This window comes from Arachis duranensis, chromosome 5 (genome assembly GCF_000817695.3).
Source record: "Arachis duranensis cultivar V14167 chromosome 5, aradu.V14167.gnm2.J7QH, whole genome shotgun sequence".
Lineage (NCBI taxonomy): Eukaryota > Viridiplantae > Streptophyta > Magnoliopsida > Fabales > Fabaceae > Arachis > Arachis duranensis.
Genome location: NC_029776.3, coordinates 105,792,954 through 105,809,291, shown reverse-complemented (window position 1 = coordinate 105,809,291; position 16,338 = coordinate 105,792,954). Strand labels below are relative to the sequence as shown.

The following is a 16,338-nucleotide window of genomic DNA, read 5'->3' as shown; positions in this document are numbered from 1 at the left end:
CCTCGCCCCGCCCCCTAAGAACCCGCCCCACTAAAAACCCGTCCCGAGCGAATAGGGGCGGGGTGGGTACCCGCGGGTTCGGGTGGTATTGCCATCCCTAAGTGTAAACTTATAAAAAAATAAATTTATTTAGAATGGAAGTAATGTGATTAAGTGTAATTTATTTATATATGATTAAAAAAGAATTGAATATTATGTACAGTAAAAAATTGATATTATTAAAGAATAAAACTAAAATTTATTTCTATGTATCATTTTTGTCCCCAACATTTTCGTCATATTTAAGTCCCTAAACGTTTTAAAATGGTCTCAATTTTGTCCCGCCGTCAATTCTGTTAACGGATCCCTAACGGCAGGACAACATTGAGTCAATTTTGAAACGTTAGGGACTTAAATAGGACGATTGAAACGTTAGGGACAACTTTGAGACTTACCCCAAACGTTGGGGATAAAAATGATACTTTACTTTTTTAAAAATTATTTTATTTATTTTATATTCTAAATTTTAAACTATAAATATTTTATTTTAAATTTTAAAGTATGAATAAAATTCTAAAATTATCTAAACAAAAGTTAATTCTTTATACTTTGTCATAAAATAATAATCACAATCCAAAAGAATGTTGTAGATTTTCTTACAGAAAATTAATAGCAATAATAATCCAACTCCATGCACTAGAAATGCTGAAAGTATCTGCACAAAAATGCAATTTTATCAACCATGCATTTTATGAGTTTTTTAATATTTTTATTTTAAGATTAAAATAGTATTTAAATTAAATTTAACTATGTCATATATTCAGATCTCTTAATTTTCAATTAAGTCAATTTGATCATCAAATTTGATTTAATGACTCAATATGTAAGGCCTTGCACTAGAACCATTGTATTTCTTTGATACTATGGCAAGTTTGTTACAATATTGCTAGCAGTCTTGTAAACCAAACGTTGCTGAATAGCACAGATCATATGTGATATATTTTATGATGGTTAAAGGACCTCATGATCCAAGGGATTTTGCATTGTAAAGCTATTGTCTTTTTTATTTAAATCCTTGGCTTAGAAGTTGATTTATTAACATAGCACAATTGTATGTGGCCGTCTGATGAAAGCTAAATTATTCAAACAAAATATACTGACTAGTTTAGTATTTTATATACACCATAAGCCAAAATGAGATATACTTGCAAATCCATTACATAATGAAATTATAAAACACCATAATAGTAAATATTCAAAAGAAGTGATCTACAACCTATAAACTTCAATTACAAACCAAATAACTCAGTGCAAACTTCTATAATTGTAGCAACCAATGATGTGTCCGTCATCTCAGTCTCAGTATTGAACACCTCTGCATAAGAATATAACTTATTTTTTAGACATTAATTTGGAGCAAAAGAAAACAAAAGATTACAGAATAAAAGCTACTATTTCCCTGTTATATGTAAGGAAACATTTTTTGATTGATTAGTTTAAAGATAGAAATTACTTTGTACCTTGCAGTCTTGTGAAATTTTGCTACATATACTGCCACTGTCACATATATGTAGTCTGCCACTTGGTTCAAGAATCTGAGATAAGCAATTCTCCAAGACCTCCAAAACAACAATGGTCCTAAAAGGCCCCAGAAGCCAGTGAAAAATCCAAAGCCTAAGCTCATGTATAATGCTTCATAAAAATCTGAATTATCATCTGCATCATCATGTCTTGTTGGTTCTTGAGGCTTTACTTCTGGCATGTCTCCAGGACAAGTTTTGTTAAGTTGTGTACCACAAAGATTATGATTTCCTTCAAAGCTAGATGCGTCAAAGGTATCCATGTGTCTTCCAGGTGGGATTCTTCCATAAAGAGAGTTGTTTGACAACTCTAACACGCCTAGATTATCAATCTGAGAAAGACTTGAGGGGATTGTGCCAGATATATGGTTTCTTGATAAGTCTAAGGATTCTAGTGAAGTTATGTTCCCTATTTGAGAAGGAATTTCTCCACTCAAATTGTTTCTTGAAAGATTCAAAGAAACTAATCCAACCAAGTACACAATCTCATTTGGGATTTCACCAGTAAAATGATTGCTCGAGAGGTCAATGCTATTTAGACGCAACTCTGGATTCTTAAATCCACATTTAACACCTTTCCACATTACTGTTATGTTAAATGTATATCTAGAAATAATAAAACCATAAGTCTCATAATAATAATAAGTATTATAGTACCAATATATGAGACTAGTAGTTTCAGTTGAGTTTATGCTCTTTCTAGACATTGCAGTAAAATTTTGTAGACATGTTGGAATTTCATTTGATAAGTTATTTCTCGAAAGATCCAACAATTGGATTTTCTTCAAGTAACAGAGATGCGTAGAAAGATTTCCAGAGAAATGATTTCCTGACATGCTGAGAACTATCAATTGCTGTAGACTCTCACCAATCCAAGAGGGTATTGGACCTGATAAAAAATTTTCACTGACATCCAACAAAAATAAGTTGGTGCAATTCTTCAAACTAGAAGGTAGTTTGCCTGTGAATCTATTGTTTCTTAAGACCAAAGCTTCCAATTTGACAAGGGAGCCTATAGATGGTGGAATCTTTCCTATCAGATTATTATTACTTAGATCAAGAAACAATAATGAGCTTATAGAATCCCAACAGTCAGGCAACAAACCTTTCAATTGATTGTTTGCTAAAACTAGAGTTCCCAAGTTCCTGCCAGTGTTGCTTTCATACAACATTGATGATATATCTGAAAATTTGTTTTTAGAGAGAATCAATGATGAAGAATGCAGCAAGAAAGGTGGAATCGCACCCTCGAATTTATTTGAACTCAAATCTATACATGCTGCGGTGAGTGGAAACCTTAGCGGTAAACTTGGAATAGCACCTACAAAATTATTGTGAGACATATTCAAAGAATATCCAACAACTTGCAACTTATACCAAAACCACTCGGGTACAGAACCATTAATCCCAGCATCTGAAATATCCAGAGAATATAAATTATTTTGAGCGTATAGCCAACTTGGAAAGCTAGGACCCAACCTGCAAGATGCTAGTCTCAAATCTATTAACTGAAAAGGAGGATTCCAACCTGGGACAAACTTTAGAGATAATGAGTTTTGAGACAAGTGCAAGTATTTTAATTTTGAAAGGGCTGTGAGATGTGATTCAGTGATTTCACCCTGCAAAGAATTATTCTGTAGGGTCAGAGACTCCAACTCAGATAACAATATGATGCTTTTAGGTATCACACCAGTGATTTGATTGTAAGACAAGTATAGCTCATGAAACATGTGTCTGTTGCACCATGAAGAATTTTGAATGAATCTTGAAAAGTCCCCACTCAAGTTATTAGATGACAAGTTTAGTGTTTGCAAGGTACAAATATTTCCGAAGAAATGTGGAATTTCTCCTTGCAGCTTGTTATTAGAGAGATCAAGATATTCAACACAGTTCATTGCTTTGTCTAAACTGTTTGGAATAGGACCTTCTAACAAGTTGCCACTAAGATCAAGGGTGTGAAGACTGGCTGTGAAGTTGAAAATCCAGTGGAATATATTTGAAGATTTCAACAGGTTAGAGGAGAGATGAAGGACAACAAGAGAATATGAAGAATTCATAATGGAAGTAGATGACATGAGAAAACTTGTATCCATAAGATTGCAATTTGACAAATCTAGCTCTTGAAGGTTGGAGCCAAAGTTGAAATTGCCTTGAAACACTGATGAACTGAGATTATTGTAAGAAAGGTCAAGGCTTGCAAGAGAAGGAAAGTTTGTGTAATGAAGATGTGACAAATCAATACTATTATGTGAAAGATATAGCTCCCGAAGATTAGAGCCGAAGTTGGACAACAATTGAAATGTGGATGATGTTAACATATTATAAGAGAAATCAAGGATGGTAAGGGAAGGAATGAAAGAATAATTGGAATGAATATCAACCAAAAACTCAACATCATTATCAGAAAGATTGCAATTTGATAGCCTCAATTCTGTTAACTTCAGAATATGCTTACGAATCATTTGAAGCCATTGATAAGAGTTGCCAATACTCAATGAAGCAAAGTCAAGATTCTTTAAAAATGAGAGATTAGACATCCACTCTGCATCTTTAGTTTTGAGAACAAAGTCACCACCAAGCTTGAGAGTGTGCAGCAATGGAAGATCACCACTCTGAAATGGGATTGTCCCTGAAAATTCAGCATAACCTCGAAGACCAAGATATTGTAGCTGTCCCAAGTGTTTGAGTTGATATGGAATTGCTCCATCAAGATAATTATGATTGATATCAAGGTACTGCAGTTGTGATAAATTCCCTATCTGATAAGGAATATTACCAAAAAAACCACAATATGACAGGTTTATATATCTTAACTTGGTGAACAAGCCAATGTGTTTTGAGATATGACTGTCAAAAAAATCATTGTAACTGAGATCTAAATATTCAAGATTTTTCAAGTCAATCAACATGGAAATATTCGCTTGACCAATCAAATAATGAGAACCCCATCCATGGAGATGAAGGTGGAGTACATGACCTGTTTGATTGCTGCATACAATTCCCTGCCATTTGCAACAATCATCGTCCCTCCATGTTGACAGCACGTCCCAAGGATCATTTATGCCTTCTTTGAAGCTGAGGAGTGCTTGCCTCTCTTTCTCAATGCATTTCACTTCTCCATGGATTGATCCTGCATCATATAACATAAGTAGCACTAATGCATACACACATTTCAAAATGTAATTTCTCATCATTTTGTGTAGTGTTGTTCTCTATGGGAAACTCCAAGACCCAAAATGTTCATAACTTCATATATAGTGGAAAAAAAATGTATGTATAAAAAAAATTTTTTTTTCTTATTGATTGAGAAATTAACATTGGTCCTTATAACAATCTATTATATTATTACTATAAGAAAACATCAATTGAAAATTACTACTTGACTTCATCTTTAGGTAACATCACGGTCTAAGAAAATGTAAGATTTCATCTATATGGATCTTTCATGTTTCCACTTCAAATTATTTATGTCTATATTTTGTCATCAACTGATTCTTCTATAATTACCTTTTTTATACGTCTTCTCGTTCTTAATCGATCATTTTCTTTTTTCCACTATTTGAGAGTGACAGAAAGATATTTAATGAATAAATATATCATTAGTGCTTTCTCATAAAAATATCTATCAATTATTAATGTATTATAGTAATTAAAGACTTCTTTTTGTAATACCCGTCAATAACTATGTTTTTCAAAGAATTATGATCATCATTATATATATGAACATCATTTATTCCTATTTCCTATATATGTTTTATGCATTAGAAAATAAGCCACGACAGTTTAGAATGTTGAACCCCTTAACTTGGTGCAAAGACTTGGAAATACTGTTAGTCAGTTGTTGGTGTTTAGTGCTTATTCGTACAAAGTATATATCTGTATGTGTATGTGGTTAATCGAAACCCTCTTGTTTTTATCTCCCATATTTCTAACTCATTTAATCCATTAGAAAATTATTGATAAGTTATATCAAATTAAATTGAAAAGATGAATTTGTAGAATGAAAGACTTGAATTGTTAGTAGTTAGTAGTGTTTAAACTAGTTTATAAATTAGAGTGTGTATCACCTTGATGTTATAAAATTGATTTTGATTAAAATTGCGGTGATACTAATATATATTAAAAGTGACTATAGAAAAATAATTTTTTAAGCTGGGATAGTTTTATTTTAAAAGTGACTATAGAAAAATAATTTTTTATATTGTATTTTGTTTAGAATTTAATTTTGATACTCTTACAGTGTAAAATAATTTTAAATATGTATTCAATTATGTAATATCACGACAACAAAAATATCTATTTTTTGTATTAATCACGTGAATAATCACCCGATAAAATACATATAGTTAAACAATAACAAAAAATATTTTATACCATTAGCACATTAATTTTTTTTTTAATTTCAATGGATTACTAAAAATATGGCGATTTTAGCACTCCCTTGTTGGTTTGGGTGTATATCATTGTTTGCTTCTTGTGGCGTGGAATCATGGTCATAGACTTTTGGTGAAGCTAATGGACTCAGCCACTACAGTTTCTATCATCAAGGATCATCCTCTAATTAACTATCCTTACATACCTATTATCTCTTTCATGGTTTGTTAGGGCGTCAATAAAGAGGTTTCACAATTTGAATGTGTATAGTGGGATGAATATTGAATAGGACGCATTATATTAATGTTTTTGGAAGAACTACTAAGTCGAAATTATTTCTAGAGATATATTTTTAATTTGATAAATTTAGAATTTAAAATAGCTTTATTATTTCTCAAATAATATTATTTTGAGTGAATATTTTACTCGATCACTGATAATTATCTCAAAAGGATAACGAGGTTCCAAAAAAAAAAACACCCAACCCAACATCTGATTTTTTTTGTGATTGATTAGTCTCTGTGTAAAAAAATAACATTGACTTTTTTGGTACAAAAACTAATCAGTCCTATAAAAATAAAATTCAGGAATCGGGTTAGATTTTTTTTTTGTCAATAACCTCGTTGTCTTTTAAAATAATTGTCGGGCTGTTTTCAGTTTTTCTCTATTATTTTTGCTTATCATTATGTTAAAAGCAACTTCAACTTTACATTATTTTATATATCAAACATAACTGAACCAATAATTTTTGAAGTATAAACCATACTAAATCAGCGGCAGTGTTTTGCTTAGCTTGAGCATTTAGAGTGTTTAATCTACAAAAAAAAAAGGGCTTATAGTTAGGTTTTCTTGATTAAGTTTTTCATCAAAATTAAATATTTATTATGGATTATTTGAAGGTTTATGCAAATGGAATGTAACCCTCTCTTGTAAGCGGTAGAAAAAGGGGAAGAGGGATCAAAGTTGTGAAGTCAAATAAAATCTTTAATTAACTATAACCTTTTGTTGATTGAAATTTTTTGAAGGAAAAACAATCCTAGACGCACAAAAAACTATACAAGAGATTGAAAGATACAAGGTAAGAGTAATATTATATAACTAAATTTTTTCGGTCAATATATATCAACTAACATTTAAAAAAAAGTAAAGTATAGTTTTTGTTCCAACGTTTGGAGTAAGTTTTAAAGTTATTCATAACGTTTTAATCGTTCTATTTAAGTCCCTGACGTTTTAAAATTGACTTAATGTTATCCTATCATTAGGAATCTGTTAACAGAATTGACAGCGGAACAAAATTGAGACAATTTTAAAACGTTAGGGACTTAAATAGAATAAAAACGTTGGGGATAAAAACAATACTTAGAAATAAATTTTAGTTTTATTCTTTAATAATATCAATTTTTTATTGTACATAATATTTAATTATTTTTTAATCACATCTAAATAAATTATACTTAATCACATTACTTTCATTCTAAATACATTTTTTATATTATTATAATAACTTATAACTTTAAGTGTAAACTTATAAAAAAATTAATTTATTTAGAATGAAAATAATGTGATTAAGTATAATTTATTCATATATGATTAAAAAATAATTGAATATTATGTACAATAAAAAATTGATATTATTAAAGGATAAAACTAAAATTTATTTCTATGTATCGCTTTTTGTCCCCAATGTTTTCGTCCTATCCCTAACGTTTCAAAATCGTCTCAATTTTGTCTCGCTATCAATTCTGTTAACGGATCCCTAACAATAGGACAACATTGAGTCAATTTTGAAACGTTATGGACTTAAATAGGACAATTAAAATGTTAGGGACAACTTTGAGATTTATCCTAAACGTTGGGGAAAAAAATGATACTTTACTCTTTTAAAAATTATTTTATTTATTTTATATTCTAAATTTTAAACTATAAATATTTTATTTTAAATTTTAAAGTATGAATAAAATTCTAAAATTATCTAAACAAAAGTTAATTCTTTATACTTTGTCATAAAATAATAATCACAATCCAAAAGAATGTTGTAGATTTTTTTACAGAAAATTAATAGCAATAATAATCCAACTCCATGCACTAGAAGTGCCGAAAGTATCTGCACAAAAATGCAATTTTATTAACCATGCATTTTATGAGTCTTTTAATATTTTTATTTTAATTGATTAAAATAGTATTTTAAATTAAATTTAACTATGTGATTTATTCAGATCTCTAAATTTTCCATTAAATCAATTCGATCATTAAATTTGATTAAATGACTCAATATGTAAGGTCTTGCACTAGAACCATTGTATTTATTTGATACTATGGCAAGTTTGTTACAGTATTGCTAGCAGTCTTGTAAACCAAACGTTGCTGAATAGCACAGATCATATGTGTATATATTTTATGATGGTTAAAGGACCTCATGATCCAAGGGATTTTGCATTGTAAAGCTATTGTCTTTTTTATATAAATCCTTGCCTTAGAAGTTGAATGTGGCCGTCTAATGAAAGCAAAATTATTCAAACAAAAAATACTGACTAGTTTAGTATTTTACATACACCATAAGCCAAAATGAGATATACTTGCAAATCCATTACATAATGAAATTATAAAACAGCATAATAGTAAGTATTCAAAAAAAGTGATCTACAACCCATAAACTTCAATTACAAACCAAATATCTCAGTGCAAACTCCTATAATTATAGCAACCAATGATGTGTCCATCATCTCAATCTCAGTGTTGAGCATCTCTGCATAAGAATATAATTTATTTTCAGACATTAACTTGGAGCAAAAGAAAACAAAAAATTACAGAGTAAAAGTTATTATTTTCCTGTTATATGTAAGAAAATATTTTTCGATTGATTAGTTTAAAGATAGAAATTACTTTGTACCTTGCAGTCTTTGAGTCACTTGTGAAATTTTGCTACATATACTGCCACTGTCACATATATGTAGTCCGCCACTTTGTTCAAGAATCTGAGATAAGCAATTCTCCAAGACCTCCAAAACAACAATGGCCCTAAAAGACCCCAGAAGCCAGTGAAAAATCCAAAGCCTAAGCTCATGTGTAATGCTTCATAAAAGTCTGAATTGTCATCTGCATCATCATGTGTTGTTGGTTCTTCAGGCTTTACTTCTGGCATGTCTCCAGGACAAGTTTTGTTAAGTTGTGTACCACAAAGATTATGATTTCCTTCAAAGCTAGATGCATCAAAGGTATCCATGTGTCTTCCAGGTGGGATTCTTCCATAAAGAGAGTTGTTTGACAACTCTAACATGCCTAGATTATCAATCTCGGAAAGACTTGAAGGGATTGTGCCAGATATATGGTTTCTTGATAAGTCTAGGGATTCTAGTGAAGTTATGTTCCCTATTTCAGAAGGAATTTCTCCACTCAAATTGTTTCTTGAAAGATTCAAAGAAACTAATCCAACCAAGTACACAATCTCATTTGGGATTTCACCAGTAAAATGATTGCTCGAGAGGTCAATGCTATTAAGAAGCAACTCTGGATTCTTCAATCCACATTTAACACCTTTCCACATTATTGTTATGTTAAATATATATCTAGAAATAAATAAACCATAAGTCTCATAATAAGTACTGTTGTGCCAATATATAAGACGTGTGTTTTCAGTTGAGTTGACGCTCTTTTGGGACATTGCAGTGAAATTCTTTAAACATGTTGGAATTTTATTTGATAAGTTATTTCTTGAAAGATCCAACAGTTGAATTTTCTTTAGGTAACAGAGATGCTTAGAAATATTTCCAGAGAAACTATTTCCTGACATGCTCAAAACTATCAATTGGTGTAGACTCTCACCGATCCAAGAGGGTATTGGACCTGACAGCAAATTTTCACTGACATCCAACAAAAGTAAACTGGTGCAGTTCTTCAAACTAGAAGGTAGTTTGCCAATGAATCCATTGCTTCGTAAGACCAAAGCTTCCAATTTGACAAGGGAGCCCAAGGATGGTGGAATCTTCCCTGTCAAGTTATTATTACTTAGATCAAGAAACAATAGCGAGCTTAAAGATTTCCAACAATCAGGCAATGAACCCTTCAATTGATTGTTTGATAAATCTAGAGTGCCCAATTCCCTACCAATGTTGTTCTCTTGACACAACAGTGATGATACATTTGAAAATTTGTTTCTAGAGAGAATCAACCAAGAAAAATGTAGCAAAAAGGATGGAATTACACCCTCGAATTGATTTGAACTCAAATCTGTAGATCCTCCTTTTGGGAGCCTTAGTGATAAATTTGGAATAGCACCTGTAAAATTATTGTGAGACATATTCAAATAAGACTCAAGAAATTGAATCTTATACCAAAACCACTCCGGCACAGAGCCATGAATACCCGCATTAGAAATATCCAGATATTGTAAGTAATTTTGAGTGTGTAGCCAACTTGGAAAGTTAGGACCCAACTTGCAAGATGCTAGACTCAAATATATTAACTGAAAAGGAGGAATCCATCCGGGGACAAACTTTAGAGATAATGAGTTGTGAGACAAAGGCAAGTATTTTAATTTGGAAAAGCTTGTGAGATGTGATTCAGTGATTTCACCCTTCAAAGAATTCCCTTCTAGGGACAGATATTCCAACTCAGATAACACTCTGATGCTTTTAGGTATCACGCCAGTGATTTGATTGTAAGACAAAGATAGCTCCTGAAATATGTGTCTGTTGCACCATGATGAATTTTGAATGAATCTTGAAAAGTCCCCACTCAAGTTGTTATATGACAAGACTAGTGACTGTAGTGTGCAAATGTTTCCAAAGAAATGGGGAATCTCTCCTTGCAGATTGTTATGAGAGAGAGAGAGAGATATTCAAGAGAGTTCATTGCTTTGTCAAAACCTAGTGGAACAGGGCCTTCTAACAAGTTGTTATCAAGAGAAAGGGTGTGAAGATTGGCTGTGAAGTTGAAAATCCAGTGGAATATGTTTGATGATGTCAACAGGTTAAGGGAGAGATAAAGGCTAACAAGAGAAGATGAAGAATTCACAATGGAAGTAGATGACACGAGAAAACTTGTATCCGTAAGACTGCAATTTGACAAATCAAGCATTTCAAGGTTGGAGCCGAAGTTGAAATTGCCTTGAAACACTAATGAAGTGAGATTATTAAAAGAAAGGTCAAGGCTCACTAGAGAAGGAAAGTTTGGGTAATGAGATTGTGACAAGACAATACTATTATGTGAAAGATAAAGCTCCCGAAGGTTAGAGCTGAAGTTGGACAACAATTGAAATGTGAATGATGTCAACATATTATAAGATAAATCAAGGATGGTAAGGGAAGTTGTGGAAGAATAGTTGGAATGAATATCAAACAAAAATCGAACATCATTGTCATAAATACTGCAATCGAACAACCTCAGTTCTGTTAAGTTTGGAATATGCTTACGAATCATTTGAAGCCAGTGGTGAGAGTTGCCAAGACTCATTGACGTGAAGTCAAGAGTATTTAAAAAGGAGAGATTAGACACCCATTCTGCACCTTTAGTTTCAAGATCAAAGTCACCACCGAGCTTGAGAGTTTGCAGCAATGGAAGATCACCACTTTGAAAAGGAATTGCTCCTGAAAGATCACTATTCCCTTGAAGACAGAGATATTGTAGTTGTCCCAAGTGTTTGAGTTGATATGGGATAACTCCATCAAGAAAATTGTAGCTGAGATCCAAATACTGTAAATGTGTAAGCTTGCCTAGTTGATAAGGAATACTCCCACGAAACTCGGAATATGACAGATTGAGATGTCTTAGCTTGGTAAACAAGCCAATGTCTTCTGAGATATTACTATTAAGAAATCTATTGGAACTGAGATCTAAATGTTGAAGATTTTGCAAGTCAATCAACGTGGAGGTATTGGCTTGACCAAATAAATAATGTGAATATGATCCACGGAGATGAAGGCGGAGTACATGACCTGTTTGGTTGCTGCATGTAATTCGCTGCCATTTGCAACAATCATCGTCCCTCCATGTTGACAGAATGTCCAAGGGATCATCTATGCCTTGTTTGAAGCGGAGGAGTGATTGCCTCTCATTCTCTAAGCATGTAACTTCCCCATGGATTAATCCTGCATCATACAACATAATAAGCACCACTAATAATGCATAATCCCATTTCAGAAAGTAATTGCTCATCATTTCTAGTTTCTTCCAAATAAGAATATAGAGAAATTTGTGTAATGTTCTCTATGGGGAACTCCGAGACCCAATATTCATATATATAGTGGGATAAAGTGTATGTATTCAAAATATCTGTTTGCAACTTCTAGTTCTTTAACATCACTTTTAATTACTTCATTTTTTTATTATTGATTGAGAATTTATTAAGTAAGGTGATATATTTAATAAAAATAAAAATGATATTTTGGGTAAGAAGGAAGAACAAGGAACAGATTTAGACGAAAAAGAATAGATTTTTTAGAGTTAGGATAAAATATTCATTGATATTTAATCAAATATTGATAAAATATAATAATATTGGTCCTTATGATCTATTATATTATTACTACTATAAGAAAAAGAATAGGTTTTTTAGAGCTAGGATAAAATAATATAATTTAATAAAATAAATAAAATACACATATTTAAGCCATTTTACAAAAGTAGGATTCAAAATATGTGATCGACAGAAATTAAATCAAAACTACTACTAGATAGTAGTAAATTTTATTCCTAAAATAATTCTACCCCTACAATAAATTATGCCCGTCTTTATTTAGTTTTTATTTAATTTTTCTTATAATAATATGACTTAAATTATGCAAAATATATATATATACCTGATACGTATATATACAAATCTATATGTTTTTGTAAAGAAATTGAGGCATTTAATTTTATGAGTCTTTTCAAATTTCCACTCATTTTTTTCCTCCTTCTGTGATTTGAACCCATTAGCATTGATTTTGAGTTTATACTAAAAATCTGTCAATCTTAACTAATATTATGGTGATGGCTAGAGTATCTCCAATACTAATTTTAATTTCAATTTTATTTTAGATATTTGTAAAATTATTTGTTATAAATAGTGATGGTTTCAATGGCTAAGAGAAGGGGATTGAATCTTAGCCCCCTTTTTGCTTGCTAACACTTGCTGACCTTCAGAGAAGACTCTTCTAATTTTGCTCGTCACTAGACACGAGCAACTTTGTTTCGTCTCGTCCCTTGCCACGAGACTTTTCTTTTTGTCTCGTCACTTGGCACGAGATAATATTAGTTTTTGCTCCTGTACAGTAGAAACAGAAATGTAGGAGAGAAGAGTTGAAGATTACACCCAGATATATCCTGGTTCAGCTGTTAAGTGCAGTGCAGCCTACATCCAGTCTCCATCACAAACATGATGGAATTTCACTATAATCAATCTGATTACAACTTGTAAAGTGCTAACCCAACTTACAAAGGGATTCCCACAGAATCATGATACACAACATAGATGAACAAAGGAACTCTAAGACATCTATGGCTTTTTCTTTTAATTTTGCACTCTTTGCCTTTTTCCGCTCTATGGCTTTTTTCATTACAAACCTCACTGTTTGCCTTTTTCCATGAGACTCAAGACATGACAAAATTAAACAAAAAAATACTAAACAGAATACATTGAAGGAGAAGAGAAAACTGTTAGCTCAGGTAGCTCTGAGAACTTTGTGCCTTGCACTCTCAAATTTTCTCCTTACTTCAAACAGTGGTTGTTCCCCCTTTTTAAAGAAGAGGAAAGCCTCCACACTTGAAGCCAAAACCGAACCAACTTCTTTCTCCTTCAACAACACAGAACCGGTTCGGCCACACAGAGAGAGAAGAGATAACCATGCATTAACCAACATGCAATTACCTCTAGTCCTTTCTTGATCATCACCCTTCATCAATCCGAGCTCTCCATCCTTGGCTTGTTCTCCAAGATGGATTTCTGGCCCTTGATGCTTCATGATGACGATGACTTCATCTGCTTCAATCTCTGCCTTCAACCATCATTTCGCCACTCTAGCTACTCCCTGTGGTGGTTGAGCAGAATCAAAGACAAGCCATGCTTCAACAATCTCCCTTGCTGGCCGAATCTTCAACGTCCAAATTTGAGCATGAAAAGCTCAAGATAACCTCACCAAATCTAACCACATTTGGTAAGTATCTTAGCCACAGCTCATTTTTATTTTAGTGTGTTTTCTTGCCATCATTAGTTTGATGGTCTTGATGCATGTAGCTTCTTCCTTTTCTTGGTTGAAGAACATTTCTTCCATTGTTTCCTGGACAAGGACCGAAGAAAGAAGCAAGAAAGAGATGAGAGAGAATAAACAACTTAGAAGAAAAGCAATTCAATGTGATAAACCACTTTGTTGGTAAAAGTTGCTTTTACTTTCCTAACTTAGAGTGGCGTGTAGTCATAATGGCCATCAATCAATTCAGCTGAACTTTTCTCTCTCATATTTTCCATGTATTAATTGATAATGTAATAGATTTTGAAATCCATCACATGGTGAATACTTGGATCCGTTGGAAGCATTTTGCTTTCATTTTAATCTTGGTTTCGGACCAAGTTTGTAATCATTCATCACAAATGAGATTTGGGCTTGTAGCATTAAAGTTAAAATTGGCCCAATTAATTAACATTTGCTTTCCTGATGAATATTGTTTCGGATCAAGCATGGAAAAATTAACCATGGGCTTGGTTGTAACAATATTGAACTTGGCCCATCAATAAGAAATTCAGCCACTAAATATAAATTATGCATCAAGGCTGATTATTGGGCTTAAACCAGAAACTCATTTTTCGGCCCAACATAAAATCTGCACAACAAAATTATTAATTAAGCAAATATGAATTAAGATCAAATCAATAATTTTGTAATTAAATATTTTAATAATGTTTGTTCATCATCAAAATTAAATAAGAGTTTTCCAAACTCATCAAATAGTAATTTAAAAATTAAAAATAAAATTCATCTTTTCAATGTTTAGTTTCATTTCAATTAGAATTTTATGTTTTTTAATTATTTTATTAATATAATTATACGAATGATAAAATTTTATTATTTTTTCGTTAAGATGATACTGTATTAATCGGTTTCATTTCATCGATCAACTCCAATGTAAATTTCAATTCTAAATTAGTTCTATTATTAAAAATCAAAAGTGATACTCTAAAAATATTTCATTAGAGTTACTTTTATATCATTATACATTAATTATTTTTAGATAATATTAGAGGATATTTAAACTATAACATAAATTTAAAAAATTAGAATTAATAAGCACGTGTGTTTAATCTATCCACTAAATATATAAAAAAATTAGACATTGATATTTAATCAAATATTATCAAAATATAATAACATTGGTCCTTATTATGATCTATTATAGATTATTACTACTATAAGAAAATTAAACAACAATTGAAAATTACTAGCTACTTGTCTTCATCTTTAGGTAACATCACAGTCTAAGAAAATATAAGCTTCCTTATAATGTAATGATGATAAGATGACTTTAGACTTTATGTAATGATGATAAGATGACTTTATAATATGTGTGTGATTCATGTATATTTCAATAAATATAAGTGGAACAAAGAAAAAATAATACATATATGATATATCACATTTTTTTATATAGTTTGATAGAAATAATAAATCACCTTAACTAAAATAGAAAGTAGAACCTAGTGCAAAGACTTAAAGAAATTGATTCTTAGTGCTTTTTCACAAAAGAATATCTATCAAACACGCAGTGAAGACTCCTTTGTAATATAGTCAATATAGCTAGGTTTCTGAAAAATTATACGAAGAATATTAGAGATCAGTAACTTTTGTAATTTGTAGTCATTAATTAGTTATTACTAATATTTTTAATAATGTGAGATTATATTTAATGATGTAGAATTATTCACTTTTTTTTGTTGGTTAAGTATTGACCAAATTTTAATAAAAATACTGATCTTCTAAACTTTTTCTAGACTTTCTAGACATTATTCATTCTTATTTCTTATATATGTTTTCTATCCCATTTGATACGTTAGAAAATTATGTAGATAAGTAATGACAAATTTGAATGTTGAACCCTTAATTTGGTGTGAAGACTTGGAATAATTGTTAATCAATTATGTGTATGCATGTGGTGAAGCTAAATCCCCTTGTCTTTGTAATGTCAGTCTCATTAGTCATTTTAGTTAGACTTTTGTAGAAAATTATTATCTATGTAGTATATGGACTTATTAATTTGTTATTATTATTTTTCATATTTCTAATAATTCATTTAATCTGAATTGAAAAGTTGAGTCTTGCATTGTGGACGACTTGGATTTGTCAATGATTAGTGATTTATTGTGTAACAGTTTAGACTAGTTTATAATAAGCGTGTGAATCAACTTAATTTTATACAATTAATTTTTAGAATTGAG

At 31.2% G+C, this 16,338-nt stretch overlaps 2 protein-coding genes across 2 annotated transcripts; both read right to left on the bottom strand.

Annotated features, from left to right (window-relative positions):
* Positions 1-1,338: 1,338 nt before the first annotated feature.
* Positions 1,339-4,765, bottom strand: LOC107490833 (receptor-like protein EIX2). The gene is made up of 4 exons (XM_052261880.1): positions 3,357-4,765; positions 2,383-3,293; positions 1,500-2,175; positions 1,339-1,354 (listed from the first exon to the last, which is right to left on the bottom strand). Exons 1-4 carry the CDS (start codon positions 4,751-4,753, stop codon positions 1,339-1,341), a joined length of 3,000 nt encoding a protein of 999 aa, XP_052117840.1. The 5' UTR covers positions 4,754-4,765.
* A 4,073-nt stretch (positions 4,766-8,838) lies between these two features.
* LOC107491076 (receptor-like protein EIX2) lies at positions 8,839-12,089 on the bottom strand. Its single transcript, XM_021143583.2, has 2 exons — positions 11,345-12,089; positions 8,839-10,208 (listed from the first exon to the last, which is right to left on the bottom strand). The coding sequence occupies exons 1-2, from the start codon at positions 12,087-12,089 to the stop codon at positions 8,839-8,841; spliced, it is 2,115 nt and encodes a 704-aa protein (XP_020999242.1).
* Positions 12,090-16,338: the final 4,249 nt, after the last annotated feature.

Coding starts and splice junctions, on each gene's coding strand:
- LOC107490833 (XM_052261880.1), bottom strand. CDS start 4,753: ATGATGAGAAATTACATTTTGAAATGTGTGTATGCATTAGTGCTACTT. Junction 3,294..3,356: donor ACCTTGCAAACACTAAACTT/GTCATCTAATAA, acceptor ATGGTGCAACAG/ACACATGTTTCATGAGCTAT. Junction 2,176..2,382: donor TCTCAGCATGTCAGGAAATC/ATTTCTCTGGAA, acceptor CTTATGGTTTTA/TTATTTCTAGATATACATTT.
- LOC107491076 (XM_021143583.2), bottom strand. CDS start 12,089: ATGATGAGCAATTACTTTCTGAAATGGGATTATGCATTATTAGTGGTG. Junction 10,209..11,344: donor CCACTGGCTTCAAATGATTC/GTAAGCATATTC, acceptor ATAATTTTACAG/GTGCTATTCCAAATTTATCA.